Here is a 20,848-nt window from a genome sequence, read left to right as displayed (position 1 = left end):
TCATAATAATAAGGGCCATTGTGGGTTCTTTGCAAAGCCTCCAAAAGAGATCCACCCAATCAAAAATCATGTAGATATCTGGTAATTAACAGACATGAAATGCTATATTACTGGGAGAGTTTTCACAGAACATGGCCCCCATCTCTATCATTTATGTCAAAACTTAGGCAATAGACAAACAAATTCTCACTGACTGATGCTGGCATGGCCAACCAAGCCCCTTATGAGGCCCCTTGACAAAATAAATAACTTTGGGCCTCATCCAGAACTCTGCAGCACGGGTTATCACAGGCACAAAGTCTACTGACCACATCGCTCCCATGTTGATTCAACTACACTGGCTCCCTGTGTCACAAAGGATTAACTTTAAAATGTTATTGTTAACAATCAAAGCTCTTAACAACTTGGCCCCCACTTACCTCACAGCCCTCCTCCAGACCTACACCGCTTCCCGCGCCCTGTGGTCTTTATCTGCAGGTCTTCTGGTTCTACCAACCATCAACCTCAGCACAGTGGGTGCAAGGGCCTTCTCCTACGCTGCACCCAAACTCTGGAACGCACTTCCGCCTCAGATGTGCTTACTGAACTCCACTACAGAATTCACATCTGCTCTAAAAACCCATATTTTCAAACTAGCATATTCACTTTAACGACTGCATCTTTCCTTCGTATATGTGTTTATGTATATATGTATATATATATATATATATATATATTTAAACTTATTTCCCAGCTATGCCCTGGTGCTGAATGTACAGATGTGCTACTGTTGTTTTATTATCGCAATGTTTTTATTAATCTGTTATTTATTGTGCTTCACCACTGATTTTATTTGCTGTAAGGTGACCTTGAGTGCCATGAAAGGCCCACCAAATAAAATGTATTATTATTATTATTAATGACTCCCTGTTTGTGGTAATTAAATCTGACACAATTTTATTTAAATATATGCACCATGTAAAATTTGACATGGGGCATACTACAAATTATTTAGACTGCACAGCAGCAAATTCAGTTTTAGTAGTACACTGCGTTTGATAATCAATCACTTTGCTCTGTCATTTTCCAAGTAAAAATCTGAAAAAAAAATGTGGAAGTTGCTACTTTTCTAGTATTAATAGTTCATTTTGTATTTGAGAGATATTTACTGTTTGTTGAAACTTCAAGTCATTTGAATATATAACCTTGGGCTTTTCTGAAATTCCATTTAACTATTTCCTTACATTTAAAAGAAGAAATGATAAGGCAATTCATAAAGAAATTAACTGTCAGATTAGCCGATAAGGAAAACTATTTGAATGCCAATACTCCACTTTCCACTTATCATGGATACAAATGAGCTGCCCTCAGAAAGTACAACATCTTTATTGTATGTGGCATTACATTAGATACATCATACTTGACAATATGATTAAGGACAGACATTAGCACTCATCAAATGGTAACTTGTACATTTCAGTAGACTATGAGGTTGGTAAGATTAAAACTACTCTGAGGACCTGAGGAAGAAGACAAAAACAATCTGATTTGCTCAGTGATTTTCTTACTCAGCAGATGGAGTTTTCCCAGTTGTCATAGAAATGTTCAATTTTCTTAAAATAAATCTGACCGTTCAGGTCTTAATTCTTAATATTGGACTACCTATGTAAGGTCTAGTGAAACTACAGGCTTTCTTCAGGAAATTCATGATATGAGTAAATTTGTTTCAGCTAACATTGTACTTTTAATATCAGGTTGAGCGGCAGGGGTTGGTGAATTGATGTCAGCTCCTGTATCACGTGACCAAGGAAACGGCATCAAAATGTAATTCTCCCGGAAGTTACCCATGCGACTTCGATGCGCACCGGCTCCATAGAACAGAAACATCGCATTATGGCCTCGCTCTGAGCCTCCTGATGCGACAGTTGTGTACATACCTAACCGGCAATCCGTCACCATCGACGCCTTGATCATGGACCTCCGGTCCAGAGGCTTTTTTCGGGGCCATCGGAGTTGTCATTAGTACTCCCGAAGTACTATATTATTTGATTTTGAGCACTGTCACTTTTGCACGCCCGGGGATTTAAACCGAAGTGACAGTAGTAGCACTCACCCCATCTGCCGGTCAGCTAGCTAGCTCGCTAAGTCAATAGCCAAGAAGGGCATCACTTTTCTTTTGGAGTAAAGGACAAGGAAACTACGGCACCACTACTTTCAGTAACAGAAGACTGTGCAGAGGCTGATTCCCCGAGTCCCCAACATACTCAGTATTGATTCCTGGTAAGAATAAACCCTGCTGACGGTGGAAATGCTAGCTTCAAGTACACCCGAGCCTGGCTTCATTTTCGTCAAAGGCATACATGCTAGTGCTATCTGGTGCTAGCTGGTTGAGCGGGCCCTGCCGGCTGTCAGTCCCACGTCTCGCCTGCTGACCTCGTCCAGAATGCAAAAAATAACTAAATCTAAAGCGTGAGGCTGTTAACACGCGTGTTACACGGTAGGTACTGGGTGCTGTGCATTACGTGGAGCTGCGTGGCCCCCGTTAGCTGTGGTGACAATGGGACTGACAGCCGGGTCCCTCGCTCTCGTGGCTGCTCTTCACCGTGTGTTAGCGCCGGTTAGCCCGGCCACCACGACGGTAACCGGCTCAGAGCAGACGTGGTGACAAGGACGGTCTGACGGGGACTCTGGTGTCTTTTGTTTTGTGACCATGGTGTTGGTGTCGGCTCGACGGGTCGGTGGTCTGCTCGCGGGGCTCCGGGCCTGTAACTGGATCCCCTCGTCGGACGGGGCTGGGCTGAGCCGCTCACGTTATCCAACACGACCGTAACCTCACCGGGTTCAACGTGTTGCGACGCTGCTGCTAGCGCCGGCTGACTTGCTGGTCTCGAGTTTCTGCCAGTCAACATGTTGTCCGTCAGCACAGTACAGCACAGCTGACCTCTGGGGGCTTCACGGTGACATGTGGACTCACCGCTCGGCCACGTAGCGCAGCGAGCAGAGTGTCTCCGGCGGAGGGACACGTAACGTCAGAGCTAGCCGGCTGTAGGCTAACGACTTAACCCGCTTCGGCCGGCACTGCCGCCTAGTTAGCGGGCCGGTAACACGTCCTTTCATCCTTTAACTTGACTAACACACTGTAGGGGCTTTTTCCTAGACTACCTGCCGCATTTAATGGCGGTTAACACGACTGTTGGCCACCTCTGCTGACAAAGCCATACGGCAGGTTTGTGCATCGATGCCCTGTCTAAAGGAAGCATGGCTTAAGCTAGCAGCTAACCATGGCTCCTGTGTCAGCAGGTGGATGACACGTCTGCTAGTAGTTTTCATCAGATTTTGGTCATTCCAGTATGTCTTGGTTATTCCAGCATCTATACAACTGTAATTTGGATATATGAGACACTTTAGTCAGTTTTGAAACGGATATCGATTAAACCTTATTTGAGTGGACTGTTTGCACATGTAGCTAGCACAACCAGGGGGCATGGAAGCCACTGTTAACACAGTAAATGAACTTTGACCTGTGGTATCCATTTTCTTAAATTCACTCAATAACGGACAAGTCCAAGTGATTTTTTTTTTTATGGCAGGCACATATTAACTGGAAGTAGATCTCTAGACCATCATAACTAATCCCCATTAGCTTTATTCATTTGGTCAGTCATGATCATTTAGGAAGGTATTTTTTGTACAGTCCAAGTCCAGGTTTTTTAAGTGATTTTAATAATAGCACGACCCCTTTTCTACTCCAACGATAGTTGGATTTGGGTGGATGTTAAGACGCATGAATTCATTGCTATCTGATTGAGCAAGGAATTGGCAGCTCATGTTTACTGTAATTGCTCATAAGAATGCATGTGTGAGCCATGCAATATGCAAGTGACCAACATTTTGGGAGGTGGTGGTGTTATCATAGGCGAAACACAAGGCCACACCCTCACTGTTGGTTAAATGATGCCACACTTAAGGTTGATGTCTTACAGTGTTGAGTAATATCTAACCTGACTGCAATTATCATATGTAGATGATACGTTTTGAACTGAAAGCAATTTCCTCTAAACATGTTTAACACCTGGTTAATGCCTAATTGTTCATCTTATTTTGTATTTTTTCCCCTCCCTCTCTTCCTCAGAAAGGCTGGCAACACAAGGCCACCCTAATGCAGAACCATAAAAGAACGTGAAATGAACAAACCACCACAGCCTATAACGGGACCTACGTCTGTCCCAAACCCTTCCCCTTCCCCTGGATTGACACAGGTGAGAGTAGCCGACCTTGTAGAATCAAAATTGTTTTGATGAATTAATTTTGGTTTGGTAACATCTATTTTTCCTCCATTCTCTCCTTACAAGGCCGCCTATGGTCCTGGACAGCCCCCATCTCTTGTTTTTGCCACCCCTCCACCTCCACAAATGAACTCTGCACCACAGCCAAGACAGGTGAAGTTCAAAGCATGTCCCCCCCCCCCTTTTTCTGCTAAAGTTCTTGCGTTCATTGTCCAAGTGTGCTCTATTTTGCCTTATATGGGAACCTTCACTTTCCTACTCTTCCACAAAGACTTCTGACACGGCTACTTCTGCTTTAAGGCTTTGTCTTAATCTCTATGTGTGTGTGTGTGTCTGTGTGTGTGTGTGTGTGTGTGTGTGTGTGTGTTTTGGCTTATTTGCCTTGTTTCTCCTTTAATGTCAATCTTGACTTCTTTCCTCTCTTTTGCTGTTCTCCCAGTTTGCTGCAGGCCCCCGTACTTTACACCAACAGGTACTAACACCCCTTACTTTGCCTTACATCCCCACTGTCTCCTTAGTGTAATGCATGCCTTCATGTTGGAAAATTGGATGAAAACGCTGTAGTGTTTGTTAGATGAGATCACTTTTACCGAGGTCTAGTAAAATTGAGTTTATATTTCATTCTCGAAATGCATATTTCTCTGTAGGAAGTTGTTCTCACAATGTTTTAATTGCAAAGTTCCCCCAGGCCTTATTTATTCTTTATTCATCCTGCACATGTTTGATATTAAAATAAATTGATTTAAGTACCAGCAGCAGTATAACATAGGTTCTCTGCCCGCGTGCGACTGTGGCCCTTTAGGTGATTTTTAACAACCCAAAACTGGGACCTGCAGGACTTGTGGGATATCTTACTTCTATGCAGACAGTACAGATTTGCATGTGGTTGTTTGAGCTTAATGTTAATCGCTGAGATATTTTGCTGCTGCCTCTCATACTCTTCCTTCTTGAACCTTGTGATCTCAACCTTCCACATTGTCTCCTGTCTTCATTTTCACCTTAATCTCACTCCCTCTCTTGCTCTCTGCTCATGTATTGCGCGGCTGAAGGGTGGATACAGAGCATTACAGGTAACAGCTTTTCTCTTCGTCCCCCCCTCCCTTAACTTTGGCTAACCTTGCTAACCTCAGTGTAGCAGGATGACATGACAGTCGGTACAATTTAGACTTGGTGTAACTAAATATGCTGTACACATTAGTAGTTGCTCTGCGTGCTTCCAGCTGAGGTTAGGAGTGTGTGACAGGACACGCACACACACAACACGTGGGTTAGGTCCACTGCCATAATTTAGACACCAAATGCACACAGAGCAACAGGTTGGCTTGTGCTGTGATAAACTCTTCATCCTCCCTCATCTGTTCTCTAGAGCTACTATCAGAACCGACCAGCCATGGCCACCAGTGCTCCGAGGGTACAGACGAGTAGTGGCCCACGAGCTGTCGGACCTACTCACGTCTACCCGCCCAACTCCCAGATGATGATGATATCCCAGCAGCAGCTGTCTTTTGCTGGTTCCCCTCAGGGCTACTTCATCCCCCCTGGACAGGTTGGTTCACATATGTAATGACCTATTTGTTAAAATGACACGTATACCACTGGTCTTTCCAGCCACCTGCCGACATGATACTGAGTATATGCTCATCATATTAACGTACTGGCCCGAATATAAGATTATGTTTTCTTTAAACAGAGGGTTAAGGTCTTAGACATGTTAATAACCGTAGATGTTCTCTTTGAATAGGAGTAATTGCTAGTACGCAGTGAGCGTTATTTGAAATTGTTTAGGAATCCCATTTTAACCTACTATAGTTTCTTGTAGCTAATGTAGCTTGTTTTGCTGCCACAGAGAAATAACATTTTAATGAAAATTAAAATGAGTCAAAAGCATTTTCCAGATTGGGGGCCCAATCATCTGTAAAGCAGCCAAGAAATTCCCCTTGTCACAGAGTCAAAAATAGAAGCTCGAAGACTGAAAAATGCTAACCACCAGAGAAACTCATTCTGTCTACTTCCAAGAGCCTGATAGCAGAGTGTGTGAGCATGTGACAGATAGACACAATGAGGAATTAGATGCGTTTGAAAGCAAATTTAGACAAGCTACACAAATGTGAGTTTCTTATCTTCCAAAAGAGGTGTTAGAAAAGGGGTCTCATCTTTTTTGGGGGCCAAAACGGTACATTTCTGTGAAGATGGCAGAGATTGACCAGACGCTCTACCAACTTAATTGTCCTGTCTATTGTTGTTTTCTCTGACTCTTTATTTTTACTCTGCAGTACCGGACCCCATATATGCCTCCTACTCAGCAGTATCCTGTGACTAGCGGTACAGCAGGCTTCTATCCGGGAACAAGCCCTGCTGAATACCCTGCGTATGGTAAGAGTTTTTGACCAAGACCAGCAGCAACCGAGCACAACCATGAACAAGGAGGATTGTCAATTAACAGGGGTGAAATCTTGATCACCAGAATTTTATAGATTCAAGTTAAAGCATGTGGTTTTAGTCCATGTCCATTTTAACGCCCCTCTTTGCCCATAAGGTATCTCTGGGTGTGTCAGGGTTTTGCTTTGCTGGTTTGTGTGTTCAATGTCTTTCTGGGTCAAAACACTGCTGTTTGTGGTGAACCGCCAGTTGCATGTGGTCTGGCTTGATTTTGCTTTGGCCTGTGTTCTTTCTATCTGCAGTCTCACCGGACGCTGCCTAACAGGTTCCATGAAATGGCTTTGAGATAAGAATTATGTTCTTTTGCTGGATGCATGTCCATATAAACTGTTAGGGTGGGATTTGATATTAGGAGGGCTCAAATTAAATTTTTAATGAAAAGTATCCAGGACAAAGATTCCACAAAATGGAAGCCACAACCACTGCGCTTCTGCAAACACACATCTGACTTGTGTTACTGCTGCAAATGCTCATTTGCTGTAGGACAAATGTTCTAATAGTTTTCTAAAACGTGAGTCATTGAGTGGGGGGGGAAATACCTCCCATTTCATTGGCTCATACACTCCCAAGTGTAAAATAATTCAGTAAACAGAACCAAATCTTTCCTGGGAGAAAAACAAACAAACAGTTGACATGAGAACAAGATGCATCCAGGAACACACGTTAAATACGTTGTTCATTTCATGGGACCTTTTTAACACCCTGCTTCCTCTGGATCCTCTCATTAACTCATTCTGCATCTGTCTCTTCCTGCCCTCTCTCCTTCTTTCCTCCCTCTCCCGTCCCTCACTCCCTTCCTCTCGTTTGCTGCGTTGGTTCAGAGCCCTCTCTTGCTGCGAGGGAGAGGCGGGGTGGTGGGGGAGAGGGGGGGGGGCGAGAGAACGGCCGTCTCTCTCTCCACGGTGCTCCTCTCACCTCCCAGCGCTACCCTGGTGAGTAGTGTGTGCTTGTGTGTTGGTCAGCAGGCTTTAGTGGCAAACAATCTCTGTGGCACTTCCTGTCTCTGATAGCGTCATAAATGTTTCTTTTTCTTTTTTTTGGTAAAACACATTTTAACTTTTTTATGCAAATGGGATACAAAATAAAGGTTGCATACATAAAAATTCTTAATTTTACTAAAAATATCTTACCCTAGCCTTACCAAAATGAATAATGGTATATGGAGTTAAATCAGGTCGTAGGAGGGAACAATATATTTGCCAATAACGTAAAGGCTGAAAGCAAAAACGCACTAGCCCCTGAAATCCATCTCACCCTAATTTACTGCTTAAGACCAGCAGCCCGCCTACACAGGGCCGATGGTGAGCTGAAAAGTCTGTCGCAGTGTGTTGCTGCCAGCCTGCAGATTTCTTGCTAGCGGGGCCGGAATTTCCACTTAAAAATTGTCATATACTTTCAATTTCTATTTAATTATGTATTTCATGATTACTGTGATGGATTGCAAGTTTCTTGATTTATAATCATCATAAGCTAGCAGGTAATGTTTTCTTTGTTCATTTACTACACAGCACTTAAACAGGCTGCTTCTGTCTGACCTTCAGCGTGAATGGGAAGGTTACTACTTCAAAAGCATATTACCAATTTAATACTAGTGTGTTTAAGACTGAATAAGTTTAACGTTCACACAGGCTATCAGTAACATCCGTGGATACGTTGCCTTTTGTTGGTCATTCGTCAAGCTCAGCGCATCAGTCTATAGCACAACGCATAAATCAGCCTGCAGATGAGCCTATATGTATATAAGAAGTATAAGTTTTTGTTTTACCTTGATCTTGATCCACACACCTCTTAAAAGCTCTGACTTTGGATTTGTGGTTTTATTGTTCCAACAGGAGTCTTCACTCTGTTATTGCAAGATGTGTTTTTTATTTTAATTTTATGTTGAGGTAAATGAATGAGTATCGCCCACACCCACAAATGGCCTTACGGTGTTTCAGAAAAACAAATAAAGTATTTCTGGTCAAAGCTACAGGATACAGATCTTGTGACTCTCAGATGGACGGTTGTTTTAGGGTGAAGCTGCATCTTAAATATTGTTTTTTTTTTTTCATGAATGCTTCTTTTCATTTAACTGTTACAGCAGGAGCATACTATCCAGCTCAGCCGCAGTACTCTCCGTCTGTCCAGCCGGCACCAGTCATGATCAACCCCGCCCAGCAACAGCCGCAAGCTCCGCCTCCTCAGCAACCACCGGCACAAGCACAAGGGCCACCAAAGAGGGAACGCAAACCGGTAGTGTGTTACAACAAAGGGGCAGCTCGCCTCTTGTCTGAGGTCAAAAAAATATTTGAATGGACAGAAAGCAGTATTGTTTGTTCAGTGTGGAACTTTCCCTTTTACCTGAAAATAACAATAGTATTTTATCATGATGGGTGGCGGCTATAGATCCCAAATGACCGCATCCTTACATACTGTCTGCATTCTAGTGTTGGATACATGTTTTGTGGAAACCTAACCAATACAACCTTATAATCTTCCTATAGATAAGGATACGAGACCCCAACCAGGGCGGGCGTGATATCACAGAGGAGATCATGTCAGGTGGAAGGTCCACCACCACACCGACTCCCCCACAGGTAAGAAGCCTAATGGGAAGACTAGTTTTTATTGACTCATTTGAACTCTGATTTGAAGGTAGCATGGTTGTGTCACAGGCAGAGTTGATTGTAAGTCTTGAAAACTAATGACTGAAGTTTCTGTTATTCTTGAATAAAGGTATAGTTTTTTATTTTATAGAAATCTAAATTGTTGTCAGCTGTTCTGTACTGATGAAATGTACAGTTTGTGTGGAAAATAAGGTCAGACAGTTTTGTTTTTTAAAAAGTCAGCAAATTTGAATTGTTCTTTGTCTACATTGGTAGTTGGCTTATCTGACGTTGCAGTGATTTTTTTTTTTTTCCAAAAGTGGAACCAAAATGTATTCACAGTTTAATGTCTTAATATTTTATTACAGATAAGAACATAAAAGACTTAAAAAAAACTACAGCTTGAGGAGATTATTTCTGTACACTCTTTGGTTATATCTTCAGGCTTTTTTGCCTCAATTTAAGAAGTGCATTGAGTTGTTGTTGTTGTTGTTGTTGTTGAGCAAAAACACTGGAAACACTTTGAAACAAATGCAACACAAACGCAAAATAAGATACAAAGGGCCAGTTGAGTCTTAAAAATTACCGTAATGCTCAATCAACAAGTCTTTGAAGCAGTCTTGACTGAAAGTGACAGTTATTTAATAATGATACATTAAACTTGTGGATTTAATTCATAAAATGGTTGCACATCTGTGTATCAGACCTAATAAGACACATTATACTGTTTTGTGACTGTAGGCGTCCGCAGCAGATGGAAGTCCTACACAGACCAATGGTGAAGTTACACAGCCGGCCACTACAGTGACTAGAAGAGGTGGGTACATTGTCTCAGTTTTGGTTTACATAAAAAATTAAAGATGTCTTAATTGCACATTTTCCTTATTGTGAATATCTCATGCGTTTCATTCACCAGATGAAAACACTGAGCCCCCTGCTGGCGCTGAAACCCCACCACCTCCTGCCACAGCAAATACAGAGCCTGTGGAGGAGGCCAAACAGGAAACGGACGACGAGATGACGCCGCCTGCGGAGTTAGCCGCACAATCTGTAGCCCCTACAGTTTCTGCTGAGGTGCCACCCCCATTGATAAAGGACCTGCAGCCTCCCTCTCCCCTCCCTGCAGCAGCGGTATCTACTACCACTACTACTCCTGCTGAGGCAGAAAATACAGCTGATACTAAAGTTAGTGACACAGTAGACGCTCCTGTCGGACCTTCAGCATCATTGGCAGCACCAGAGGCGCCTGTCAAAAAGGAGGAACCACAGGCTGCCCCAGCTCCAGTTGAGAAGGCACCTGAAAAGGTAGAAACAAAAACAGAGAAAGTGGAGAAATTGGAAAAAGAGGAGCAGGTGGTCATCGCTAAGTTGGAGCCTGATGTTGAGGTTGCTACAACAGTTCCTCCTGCTAACGAGACAAAAGCAGAAACGGCTACGAAGACAGAAACTGAAGTCTCTCTGCCTCCACCCTCTGAACCTGCTGCTCCACAGACCCAGAACGCCGCCCCGAGCTCTGAACCTGAACCTGAACCTGAACCCACACCGGCTGAAGCAGCAGAGCCTCTTCTCTCCAACGGCCTTCCTCAGGATGCCGAGGAACTGTCTGAGGAACTGTCTCAGGATGGGGCATTTTCAGACACTAAGCCCCTTGACAAGCCTGATTCAATTCAAACTCAGGAATCCACGCCTGTGACCAAAACGTCAATGCCTGCCCAAGAGGAGGTGGAGGAGGAGAAAGAGGAGGAGAAAGGGAAGGAAGAAGATGAGGAGGTGGTGGAGGAGGAGGAGGAGGAGGAGGAGGAGGAGGAGGAGGAGAAAAAGGAGGATGCCCCTCCTGCCTCCATTAGCTGCCCTACAGAGGAATCTACTATGCAAGGTAGGTGGAGTTGAGTCTGGCTTGCATGTGTGATTGTCATTTGAGTTCTGCTAGATTCTAATGTCAACACTGTCCTTTTACTTGAAGCTGCAACGTCTGTGCCAAAGAAGAGGAAGAACATGAAGGAGTACAACAAGAAGGAGGCCATCGGAGACCTCCTGGATGCCTTCACAGAGGTGTGTAACAGTCCAGATGACAACATGAAAGATAGAAATTAACACAAGGTCATGGTGTCTCTGCAGTTTCAGCTGTATCAATAATATTTTTTAGGATATTTAGTACCACAACAAACAGTTCATTCTCTGATGGAGAACTGGGTTATCATAATACTTCTTCATCTCTTTCTGTTTTGTTTTTTTGCCGCAGGAGCAAGAAGCCAAGCCTGCCCCTGAACCTTCGTCCACTCAGGCCGACCCTGTCCCTGTTGCTCCACCTGAACCTCCCGCTGAGGTTCCAGATGAGACCTGGGAGGAGAAAGAGGACAAGCAGAACACAAAACCTAAAGCCACACCTGAGCCAACTGACCAGAAATACCAGTACAAAGAAGGTATGTTGTGATTTAGAAAGGCACTATTTAATTTTGATGGGTTTAGTTGAAATGCAGCACCTGCTGTTTTTATGTACACCTGTAGCTATGGTTTTTATGCACACAAAAATCCAAATAAAGAGGCGCATACAAATATGTGTATATAAAGGCAGAGTCAAATATCATCTTTGTCCTCTACGTCTCTCAGAGCAATGGAAGCCGATAGATCCAGAGGACAAGAAGCGGTACGACAGGGAGTTCCTCCTGGGCTTCCAGTTCAGCACTGCCAGTATGCACAAACCCGATAATCTGCCGATCATCAGTGATGTGGTCCTGGACAAGGTAGGGGGGGGGTTTGACATAATTTTGTTGTGGAGTACCATAATGGCATTCATGTGGGACATTAATGATAAAATAAGTGGATATTGAAATAGAAGCTGTATGGAAGTTTTTGTTAAGTATTTTACTTAACTTTAGATCTGATTAGCATAACGCATACTTGAATATACCGTGGTGATTATCTTAGAGAATGAGGAAACTTGTCGTCCATCTTGCCTTTTTTCAGTTTTTTTTGTATGGACAAACGTTTAATTTTTCCTCTTTCTTTAACGTCAGGCGAACAAGACTCCTATGCGACCACCTGACCCAGCTCGAATGATGAATGTTGGTCCTGATTTCACTCCCTCTTATTTGGGGAACCTTGGGAGCAGATCGGTGGGAGGACCACGAGGACCGGTGAGGGAATTTTTCTCTTTTCACTTTCTGGGGTGTTTTTTATGAAAGGAAATGAAATGCTGAAAAGTAGTGTTCGATATGTATTAACCCCTTTTGCTATGAATCTCCTAAATTAGATCTGGTGTTACTGATTGCACTCAGATGTCACATAATTGGTTAAATAGAGTCCACCTTTGTGCAATGTAAGTGTCACATGATCCTTTGAAGCACCATTAATCTCACATAACCTTTGTGAACTTCAAACTTTTTAGCCACTCTTCCATAAAGCGCATGATGCTCTGTTTAGATTAGGTGACAGATCATGTGACACTTGCAAACAGGTGGACTTTATTCAACTAAATTATTTGACCACTGATGGTAATCGCACTGATCGCACAACGTCACAGCTTCATAACAAAGGAGGAAAATGCATTTGTACAGACAACTATTGAGTTTTTTGTTGTTTGTTTGTTTTTCATTTGGTTTCACCAATTTTGCTTTTATTTGTAGTTATATTACACAAAATGATAATGAAAGCCATTTTAATTCCAGCTTGTAATGTAACATAATAGTAAAAACGCCAAGGAGTTTGAATACTTTTGCAAGTCACTGATTTATTTTCTTAACTTTTACTAAATATGCATCCTTTTCCTTCCTTTTAAGCCACCTGGCCCACGTCGCTCCCAGCAGGGTCAGAGGAAAGAGCCCAGGAAAATCATCAGCACCATGTCGCTCGGCGGCGACGACGTGCAGCTCAACAAGGCTGAGAAGGCCTGGAAGCCCACGGCGAAGAAGTCCACTAAAGTCCGCAGTGCGGAGGAACCCGAAGACGACGATCCTGAACAGGCCAAGACTAAAGAGCTGTTCAAGCGTCTGCGTAGTATCCTCAACAAGCTGACCCCTCAGAAGTTCCAGGAGCTGATGAAACAAGTGACAGACCTGCAGATCGACACAGAGGAAAGGCTGAAGGGAGCCATTGACCTTATCTTTGAGAAGGCCATCTCAGAGCCCAACTTCTCTGTGGCCTACGCCAACATGTGCCGCTGCCTTATGGGGGTAAGTCATGTGACTTTTTGTCAGGATCTGAGTGCTGAAACTGATGCAGCAAAATCTCACACTCAGTCAAGTTTTTAAGCCATATAATTATCAGCGAGATAAAAAAATAATCTATAAAAATGTTAAAGTGTACTCAATGTTTTACTCTTTCAGTTGAAAGTCCCCACCTCAGACAAGCCAGGAGTTTTTGTGAACTTCCGCAAACTGCTGCTCAACCGCTGCCAGAAAGAGTTTGAGAAGGACCAGGATGATGATGAAATCTTCGAGAGAAAGCAAAAAGAATTGGAGGCTGCCAAAGAAGTAAGAAATTAGATCTTTTACCGTCGCTGTCGCAACCACCACAGTGTTTTGTTTTTGACTAAACTGATCATATTACCACCACTAAGCACAAACTCTCTCTTTTAATCTGCCCTTAGGGAGAGGAGCGTGAGCGCTTGAGGGTGGAGCTGCAGGACTCCAAAGACCAGGCCCGCCGCCGCTCACTGGGTAATATAAAGTTCATCGGTGAGCTCTTCAAGCTGAAGATGCTGACGGAGGCCATCATGCACGACTGTGTAGTGAAACTACTGAAGAATCATGATGAAGAGTCTCTGGAGTGTCTCTGCAGGCTGCTCTCCACAATTGGCAAAGACCTTGACTTTGAGAAGGCCAAGGTCAGTAAAAGCGTGAACACACTAACACTTTACACATTCAGCCGTCTCCAGGAATTACTTGTTGTTGTTTTTGTAGTCATGACTCATAAAAGCTGATTTTATGTCCCTGTTAGCCTCGAATGGATCAGTATTTCAACCAGATGGACAAGATCATCAAAGAGAAAAAGACCTCATCCAGAATCCGCTTCATGTTACAAGACGTCATAGACCTAAGAAAGGTAGATATTAACATGATATCGAAATAAAGACCCTAAAACAGGCATTTATGGTGGTTACTAATGCTAAGAAATATTCCTGAATGAGCACAATTGTTTTTTACTGCATGTGAAGTAATCCACAGGAACCATGAATGTAGACCCTAACGACATGTGTTCGATGAGTTACAGACCATTTGATAACCATCCTCCATCTCTGATTGACAGTGTAACTGGGTGCCTCGTAGAGGAGAACAGGGTCCTAAGACAATCGAACAGATCCACAAGGAGGCAGAGTTGGAGGAGCACAGGGAACACATCAAAGTCCAGCAGCAGCTTCTGTCCAGGAAAGAGGGAGGCGGAGGAGGAGGCGGAGGCGGAAGGATGGGAGGGAACATGGGGGGCCGTGGCTCTCACACACCAGGAGGTGGCCGGCAGAGCCAGCCTCAGGATGAGGGATGGAACACGGTGCCCATCTCCAAGAACAGACCCATCGACGCCACCCGACTCAGCAAGATCACAAAGGTAATGTCCAAGTCTAGCACTTACTCACAAAATGAAGTTATCACTACCTTTTTTTATTTTTTTATTTTTTTATTTACCCAGCTGCAGGTTTTCACTGACGCTTGTTAGTATAGTCAAATATAGTGGTTTTTTTGGGACGCACTGTGAGAAATCACCCCTGTCTCGTTCTACTGTTCTGTAAAGTCACAAGCCTTAACAATTAAACTGTCTTCAGTTGAACCTGATGATGTGGAACTTGCCTTATTGTGTATCTAACATGTTTGTTGATGTAACTTTTGTGTTTCTCTTTAGCCTGGTTCTCTGGACTTCAACAATCAACTGTTGGCTCCAGGGGGAAAAGGCATGTGGGGTAGCTGGGGCAAAGGCAGCAGTGGAGGAACTGGAGCCAAACCAGCAAGCGGAGAGCCAGGTAAAATACTTAATACTTTTTATTTTTTATTTTTTTTAAAACAGTGTGCTTTTAAGCTGTTTCAGTGGTTGAAGAGTTAATATTTCCTGTTCCTTTTATAGACCCTGGCCGGCCAGCTACTAGCACCGTCAATCGCTTCTCAGCCCTGCAACAGTCCGGTGCCGCGGTGGCTTCAACTGACTCTGATCGCAAAGCTCCTCAGAGGTATTTAGCTGCAGATATTTACTCAACAACTAAAATGTCTTGTCCTTTTGCTTTGCTCGTAATGTCTTCTTTATCTTCTACAGAGTAAATAGCTTGTACGTTTTTTGTTTTTTTAACATATCCGTGTACGCACGCAACCTGACAGCGACCAGTTTAAGATTAGATTTGAGTGAGTAACATTGTGATTAATGTCGACCTTTAGGGCAAGCTCCAGCCGTGAGCGTGGTGGCGACAGAGAAAAGGGTGATCGCTTCGATCGCAGCGAGGGACGGGAAGGTCGTGACGGCAGGAGCACCCCAACCCAAATCACCAAGAGAAGCTTCAGCAGAGAGTCTCAGGAGCGCGGTGGGAGGACCGGCGACCTCCGGGCCGCAACTGAGCCTGTGCGGCGTGTGGCCAGCATGACCGACGATAGGGACCGAGGAAGCAGGGACCGAGGAAGCAGGGACCGAGGAAGCAGGGACCGAGGCAGCAGGGACCGAGGAAGCAGGGACAGGGCTCCGAGCAAAGATCTCCCAGGTGAAAACCCACAGAACAAAAGTGAAGATTTGATATAGATATAATTGTATAAAGATGGAGGAAAGACTGAGGACACAGAGATAAGAATACTATTTAACTCTTACGGTGACGTTTCTTCCCTGCAGTTAAGCGTGAGAGCGCTCCAACTCCCCCACCTTCTCTTCCAAAACCTGCCTTGAGTGAAGAGGAGTTGGAGAAGAAGTCGAACGCCATCATTGAGGAATACCTTCACCTTAATGACATGAAGGTACAAATATGAAACCATGTAAACTATCACGCAACAAAGTGAATTGTACTTTAAAGTATGCATATCATATGGCTTAACCAGCAAATGCTTGGAATATGAAACCGCTCTGACGGCCAACATTTTGTGCGTCCTCTTCTGCTGCTGCTGTAGGAGGCGTTGCAGTGTGTGACAGAACTCAACAGTGCCTCACTGCTCTACGTGTTTGTGCGGAACGCCGTGGAGTCGACGCTTGAGCGCAGCACCATTGCCAGAGAGCGCGCGGGCCTGTTGCTGCACCACCTTGTCAAGGCAGGGGTGTTGCCCTCGGAGCAGTACTACAAAGGGTGAGCTTAACCAGATGAAAACATCACACTGCGTTTCCAATGTCTGAAACATTTTTCACCTCTAGTGCATTATTGTTTATTCCTTACAGACCGAGAATTTGAAGTAATTGTTTTTTCCAGTGAGATTGAGTGCTGTTTTTTTTTTTTTTTTTTTTTGTGTGTCTGTAGGCTAGAAGAGACCCTCGAAGCTGCAGAAGACACCGCCATAGATATACCTCACATCTGGCTCTACCTGGCTGAACTCATCACCCCAATGCTCCATGAGGGAGGCATCCCTATGGGACAGCTCTTCAGGTGAGCTAGAAGTTTGCAAAAATAATAAAATGAAATAAGTCTAAGCAAGCCCAGTTTCTGTAGATTGTTGTCTGTCAGAAACTGTGGTTCTACTAATAATGGTAATGAATGAAACACCTGAATGAAAGAATAGTTCATAGAAAGTTTTTAAGCATAATTCACTGTATTTGTGTGTTGTGTCTTCAGGGAGATCTCCAAGCCTCTCGTGCCTCTGGGGCAGGCTGGCGTGCTGCTGGTACAGATCCTCAAGTTGCTCTGCAAAGAAATGGTATATCCTTAATGAATCCACCCTCTCGATGAGGCATGTCCATTTTGAGTGCGAACTTTCACATCTGTTTCATTTCTTTACTCATCGGATTTAATGTTTTTACCTCCCATCAGACCCCGAAGAAGGTCGGGGCAATGTGGACCGAGGGAGGGCTGAACTGGGCTGATTTCTTACCCGAGGATGAAGACGTCAACAAGTTCGTCACTGAGCAGGTCTGTAGGCTTGAACACAAACAACATAAAACAACCACTTAGGCTGTTTTGAGGTGAAAGGGTGAAGCTTTTTTTTTTTTTTTTTTTTTTTTTTTTTTTTTTTATAAATTGAGTTTCCCCATCTAGTTTGGTGGAGTAATGGGGGAGTAACGTAAATAGAGACTGTAAGCTCTCATACAGATACGACTCCATAACTAAACTCATACAATCTCATAGAAAACAGACACACAATGTGTGAGAATCTATTGAATAGAAATAAAGAGTTATTGCAGCAAAGTATTGACACAACTGCAGACCTAATGGCAATACACACTTACCCATCAGGGCCTGTGTTGTGTATTGGTTGTTACCAATAAAATGAATAAGGAATTAAAAACAAACTTAGGAATAGCTCACTTGCAAGACTATCTTTAATTTTCTTTGTATGTTACGTAATTTAGAAAGTGGAGTTCACCACGGGAGAGGAGTTGGAGTCAAAGGAAGTTGATGAGAAGAAGGTCCTCACTGGAGAGGAGCTCAGCAAACAGCTGGACAGACTCATCCAGGACAAGGCCAACAACCAGCGCATCAGAGACTGGGCTGAGGTGTGTTAAACGTAACAGTGATGTAGTTCAGGCATGAATATTTCATGTGTTTTTGGGGTTTTTTTGTATTCAATATAAAAGTTACAGGAGTCATTTAAGTTTCCCCTGTTCAACTGTTTAGTTTTTCTTCTTCTTTCAGGCTAACTTGGACGAGGAGCAAAGCGCTTCCAACCAATTCCTACGAGCATTGATGACATCAGTCTGTCAGTCTGCCATCATATGTAAGTACGACTAATGCGGCATGTAGAAGGAAGGGCCGTTGGCGAAAATGATCCTATGTCTTTGGCTGCTAGTCGCCACTGTTAGCCTGTTCATCACACAGCAGCGATAAGATGTTGAAAATATTTAGTACGGATATATATCCGTGTTCCGTGATGATAAATCGTACAATAACAAATCACAATATGTGATACAAGAAGTTAAGTCCCAGTTTCTGAGTTTGCCTCTCCTTGTTTCAGGTGACAACCCGTACAGGGTGGATGCACAGCAGATAAACCAGAGGGCCAGTCTGCTGCAGAGATACCTGTCTGACGAACAGAAAGAGCTGCAGGCCCTCTACGCCCTCCAGGCTCTGATGGTGCACATGGAGCAGCCAGCGAGTGAGTATTAATCCACTTGAAGAGGGGCCAGTAGTAATGTGTTGGGGCTAAATGTACATATGCGGTCAAAATAACAAATACCTTACCCTGCAGTAGCTCTGTAACAAATGCTGACGTTGTTGGAGCTCATACCTTTCAGGTTTTGACTGTTTTGACGTTAATTCAACATTCAAATACAGCCGTGAGTGAGACAGTAGTTCGAGGATGTAACAAAAAAAGGAGTGACCAGATTCACACGGTGTCAAAAAAAAATTATTACATAAAAAAAAAAAAAAAAATCACCCAATGTAACAAAAAATGAAGTGACAATTTTTATCTTAAGACCTCCGTTGTAACTGACACTTGGTGCTGATTGGTTTTTGACCGATGTAGCAGCATTTTTGTCATTGTGATTACCCGCAGTGCAATTTTTCCAATGGCAAGTTAAAAATAATGTGACGTGACAAGGAATAATGTACATTTTGTGACGCTGATGAAATCAGGAAAAACGACTGCCTCAAAAAAGGATCTGTTTTTGTTACCTCAAACAAGCAGCACAAAGTGAACTCTATGAACTTGTTCTCTTCCTCTGCAGCAAACCGTTTCTCATTATATTCAATGCCAGATCAATACTGACCTTTCCTGTCTCTGTAGACCTGCTGCGGATGTTCTTCGACGCCTTGTACGACGAGGACGTCATTAAAGAGGAGGCCTTCTACAAATGGGAAACCAGCAAAGACCCCGCAGAGCAAACAGGCAAAGGTGTGGCCTTGAAGTCAGTCACCGCCTTCTTCACCTGGCTCCGCGAGGCCGAGGAGGAGTCCGACAAGGAATAAAAGACTGAACTGAAAGCTGCCGCCCCCCCTTTTTGCAAGGTGGGGGGCTCTGCAGGCAGCTGCAGAGTCATGGACAATATTGCCAGAGAGGCAGACTCAAATCAATCCTCAATGAGGATAAAATCTTTATTATCTTTTCTTTTCTTTGAGGGATGGACTCGGAAAACAATAATTTCTCTCTACCCTTCCTCTCTCGCTTCCTCAGTGTTTGCCCACCTGCTTGTCACAGCAAGTGTCCTCGTCAAATAAACTTGAAAACTGATGCAGCAGGATTGCTTGTCAACGAGGTGTGAAGTATCCCACGTCACTACAAAACTCTTTTTCTCACAATAATACAAACCAATAGGCTGCTTTTTTATGGTTCTAGATAATTCTAATGCCTGACATCCTATCTGATCTGCGAGAGTAAAGCCCGAGGGCGCGTGGTGTAGTGGGTTCCCTGATACGTGGGTATCGTCATGCCATAATGTGTGTTCAATCCAAACTCGGCTCTTATGTCTTTGTCCCTTACTGGAGTGTGCAGCATGACTGAAGTGTGTTTCTATTAATGATACAGTGGACGAAACGTCGATAGAAAAATATGTACATGAACTAATCTTAATTTGATGGATGGAGTTTTTAAAGCAAAGGGTTGTCTATTTTCCCTTCCTGTTTCCCCGTCATGAATTTACTGAGGGCAGAAACATGGAGGATTGGTGTTGACCTTTGACCTTGACTACTAAGGGGTGGTCTTAATGCTTCCTCTAAGCCATCCTCTCCCATCCCCAGTAGTGAACCTCACTGACTGACTCTTCATCTTTACCTCTTCTATACTTAAACCTGAGCTGTCGTAGAGGACACTTAATGACCCAATCACCGGTAAAACTTGAAATCTACAGAAAATTGACTTGATGAAAATATATATAAAAAAAAAAAAAAAAAGTTAAAAAAAACCACACAGAAATGATCCGAAAGCCTTTTCTACTTTAAGTGGAAACTTATTTCAGGAGCGTTCTGTAAATATATAATGATAATTAAAAAAACTTTTTTTTTTTCAGTTTTATTTTTCAGAAACGATAAATTGCTGATGTAATTGCAGTGTATACTTTTCCAACAGAAAACAGCAGTTGTCCAGATGCAGAGAGGTGCTTTAGATAATCCATTGATTATTAGTTGTGGAATTTTGTAAATATTTTTTTTTTGCTTTCTTTATTTAAGAAATTATTGCTTCTTTTGCATCTGAAACTGGAAAGATGAGGTAATGGAGCATTGCAAATAAAGGACTTATTAAGTTGCTGAGCAGAGTTTTGCATACGTCTGTCGGATGCCCCTGTGATTTTAATGGTAATGTGTAGTTATGGTTGTTTGGAGAGGCTGAACATCGACTGACCTTTCTAAGGGACCTGATGATGTCACCTATGCAGTAAAAATTGAAGATTGAACCAGAACCCTATGACGACTTCAAATGCTGTCCAAAAGGAGTCCAAAGCTACGCAACATGGTAAAATACTGAGAAAGTGAACACATCCTCACAGAAGGTGGAACCTGATTATGTTGAGCAT

General features: G+C 43.3%; 1 protein-coding gene across 8 annotated transcripts; it reads left to right on the top strand.

Annotated features, from left to right (window-relative positions):
- Window positions 1-1,407: 1,407 nt before the first annotated feature.
- Window positions 1,408-20,582, top strand: eif4g1a (eukaryotic translation initiation factor 4 gamma, 1a). 8 transcript variants are annotated; one of them, XM_054623974.1, is made up of 31 exons: window positions 1,408-2,259; window positions 4,116-4,238; window positions 4,332-4,418; window positions 4,705-4,737; window positions 5,632-5,811; window positions 6,539-6,638; window positions 8,785-8,939; window positions 9,188-9,280; window positions 10,031-10,106; window positions 10,206-11,165; window positions 11,253-11,341; window positions 11,532-11,712; window positions 11,900-12,033; window positions 12,307-12,426; window positions 13,069-13,461; window positions 13,615-13,761; window positions 13,878-14,114; window positions 14,228-14,332; window positions 14,537-14,833; window positions 15,125-15,242; window positions 15,344-15,446; window positions 15,649-15,965; window positions 16,091-16,212; window positions 16,363-16,535; window positions 16,704-16,829; window positions 17,016-17,097; window positions 17,211-17,309; window positions 17,750-17,893; window positions 18,033-18,114; window positions 18,352-18,492; window positions 19,126-20,582. In XM_054623974.1, the coding sequence occupies exons 2-31, from the start codon at window positions 4,164-4,166 to the stop codon at window positions 19,305-19,307; spliced, it is 5,151 nt and encodes a 1,716-aa protein (XP_054479949.1). In that variant the 5' UTR covers window positions 1,408-2,259; window positions 4,116-4,163; the 3' UTR covers window positions 19,308-20,582. The 8 variants fall into 8 exon arrangements, with proteins under 8 accessions (XP_054479949.1, XP_054479941.1, XP_054479981.1 ...); XM_054623966.1 differs by having other exon boundaries at window positions 4,112-4,238; XM_054624006.1 differs by having other exon boundaries at window positions 1,409-2,259; window positions 4,112-4,238; window positions 8,785-8,936.
- Window positions 20,583-20,848: the final 266 nt, after the last annotated feature.

Source organism: Anoplopoma fimbria, chromosome 3 (assembly GCF_027596085.1).
Source record: "Anoplopoma fimbria isolate UVic2021 breed Golden Eagle Sablefish chromosome 3, Afim_UVic_2022, whole genome shotgun sequence".
Taxonomy (NCBI): Eukaryota; Metazoa; Chordata; class Actinopteri; order Perciformes; family Anoplopomatidae; genus Anoplopoma; species Anoplopoma fimbria.
Note: the sequence above shows the minus strand (reverse complement) of the source record. Positions and strands in the feature narration are given on the sequence as shown.

What these genes read in the sequence shown, in the direction of transcription:
- eif4g1a (XM_054623974.1), top strand. Translation starts at nt 4,164, where the DNA reads ATGAACAAACCACCACAGCCTATAACGGGACCTACGTCTGTCCCAAAC. An exon ending in ACTTCATCCCCCCTGGACAG is followed by an intron (nt 5,812 to 6,538) that starts GTTGGTTCACAT and finishes TTTACTCTGCAG; the next exon opens with TACCGGACCCCATATATGCC. An exon ending in CCTATGGGACAGCTCTTCAG is followed by an intron (nt 16,830 to 17,015) that starts GTGAGCTAGAAG and finishes TTGTGTCTTCAG; the next exon opens with GGAGATCTCCAAGCCTCTCG.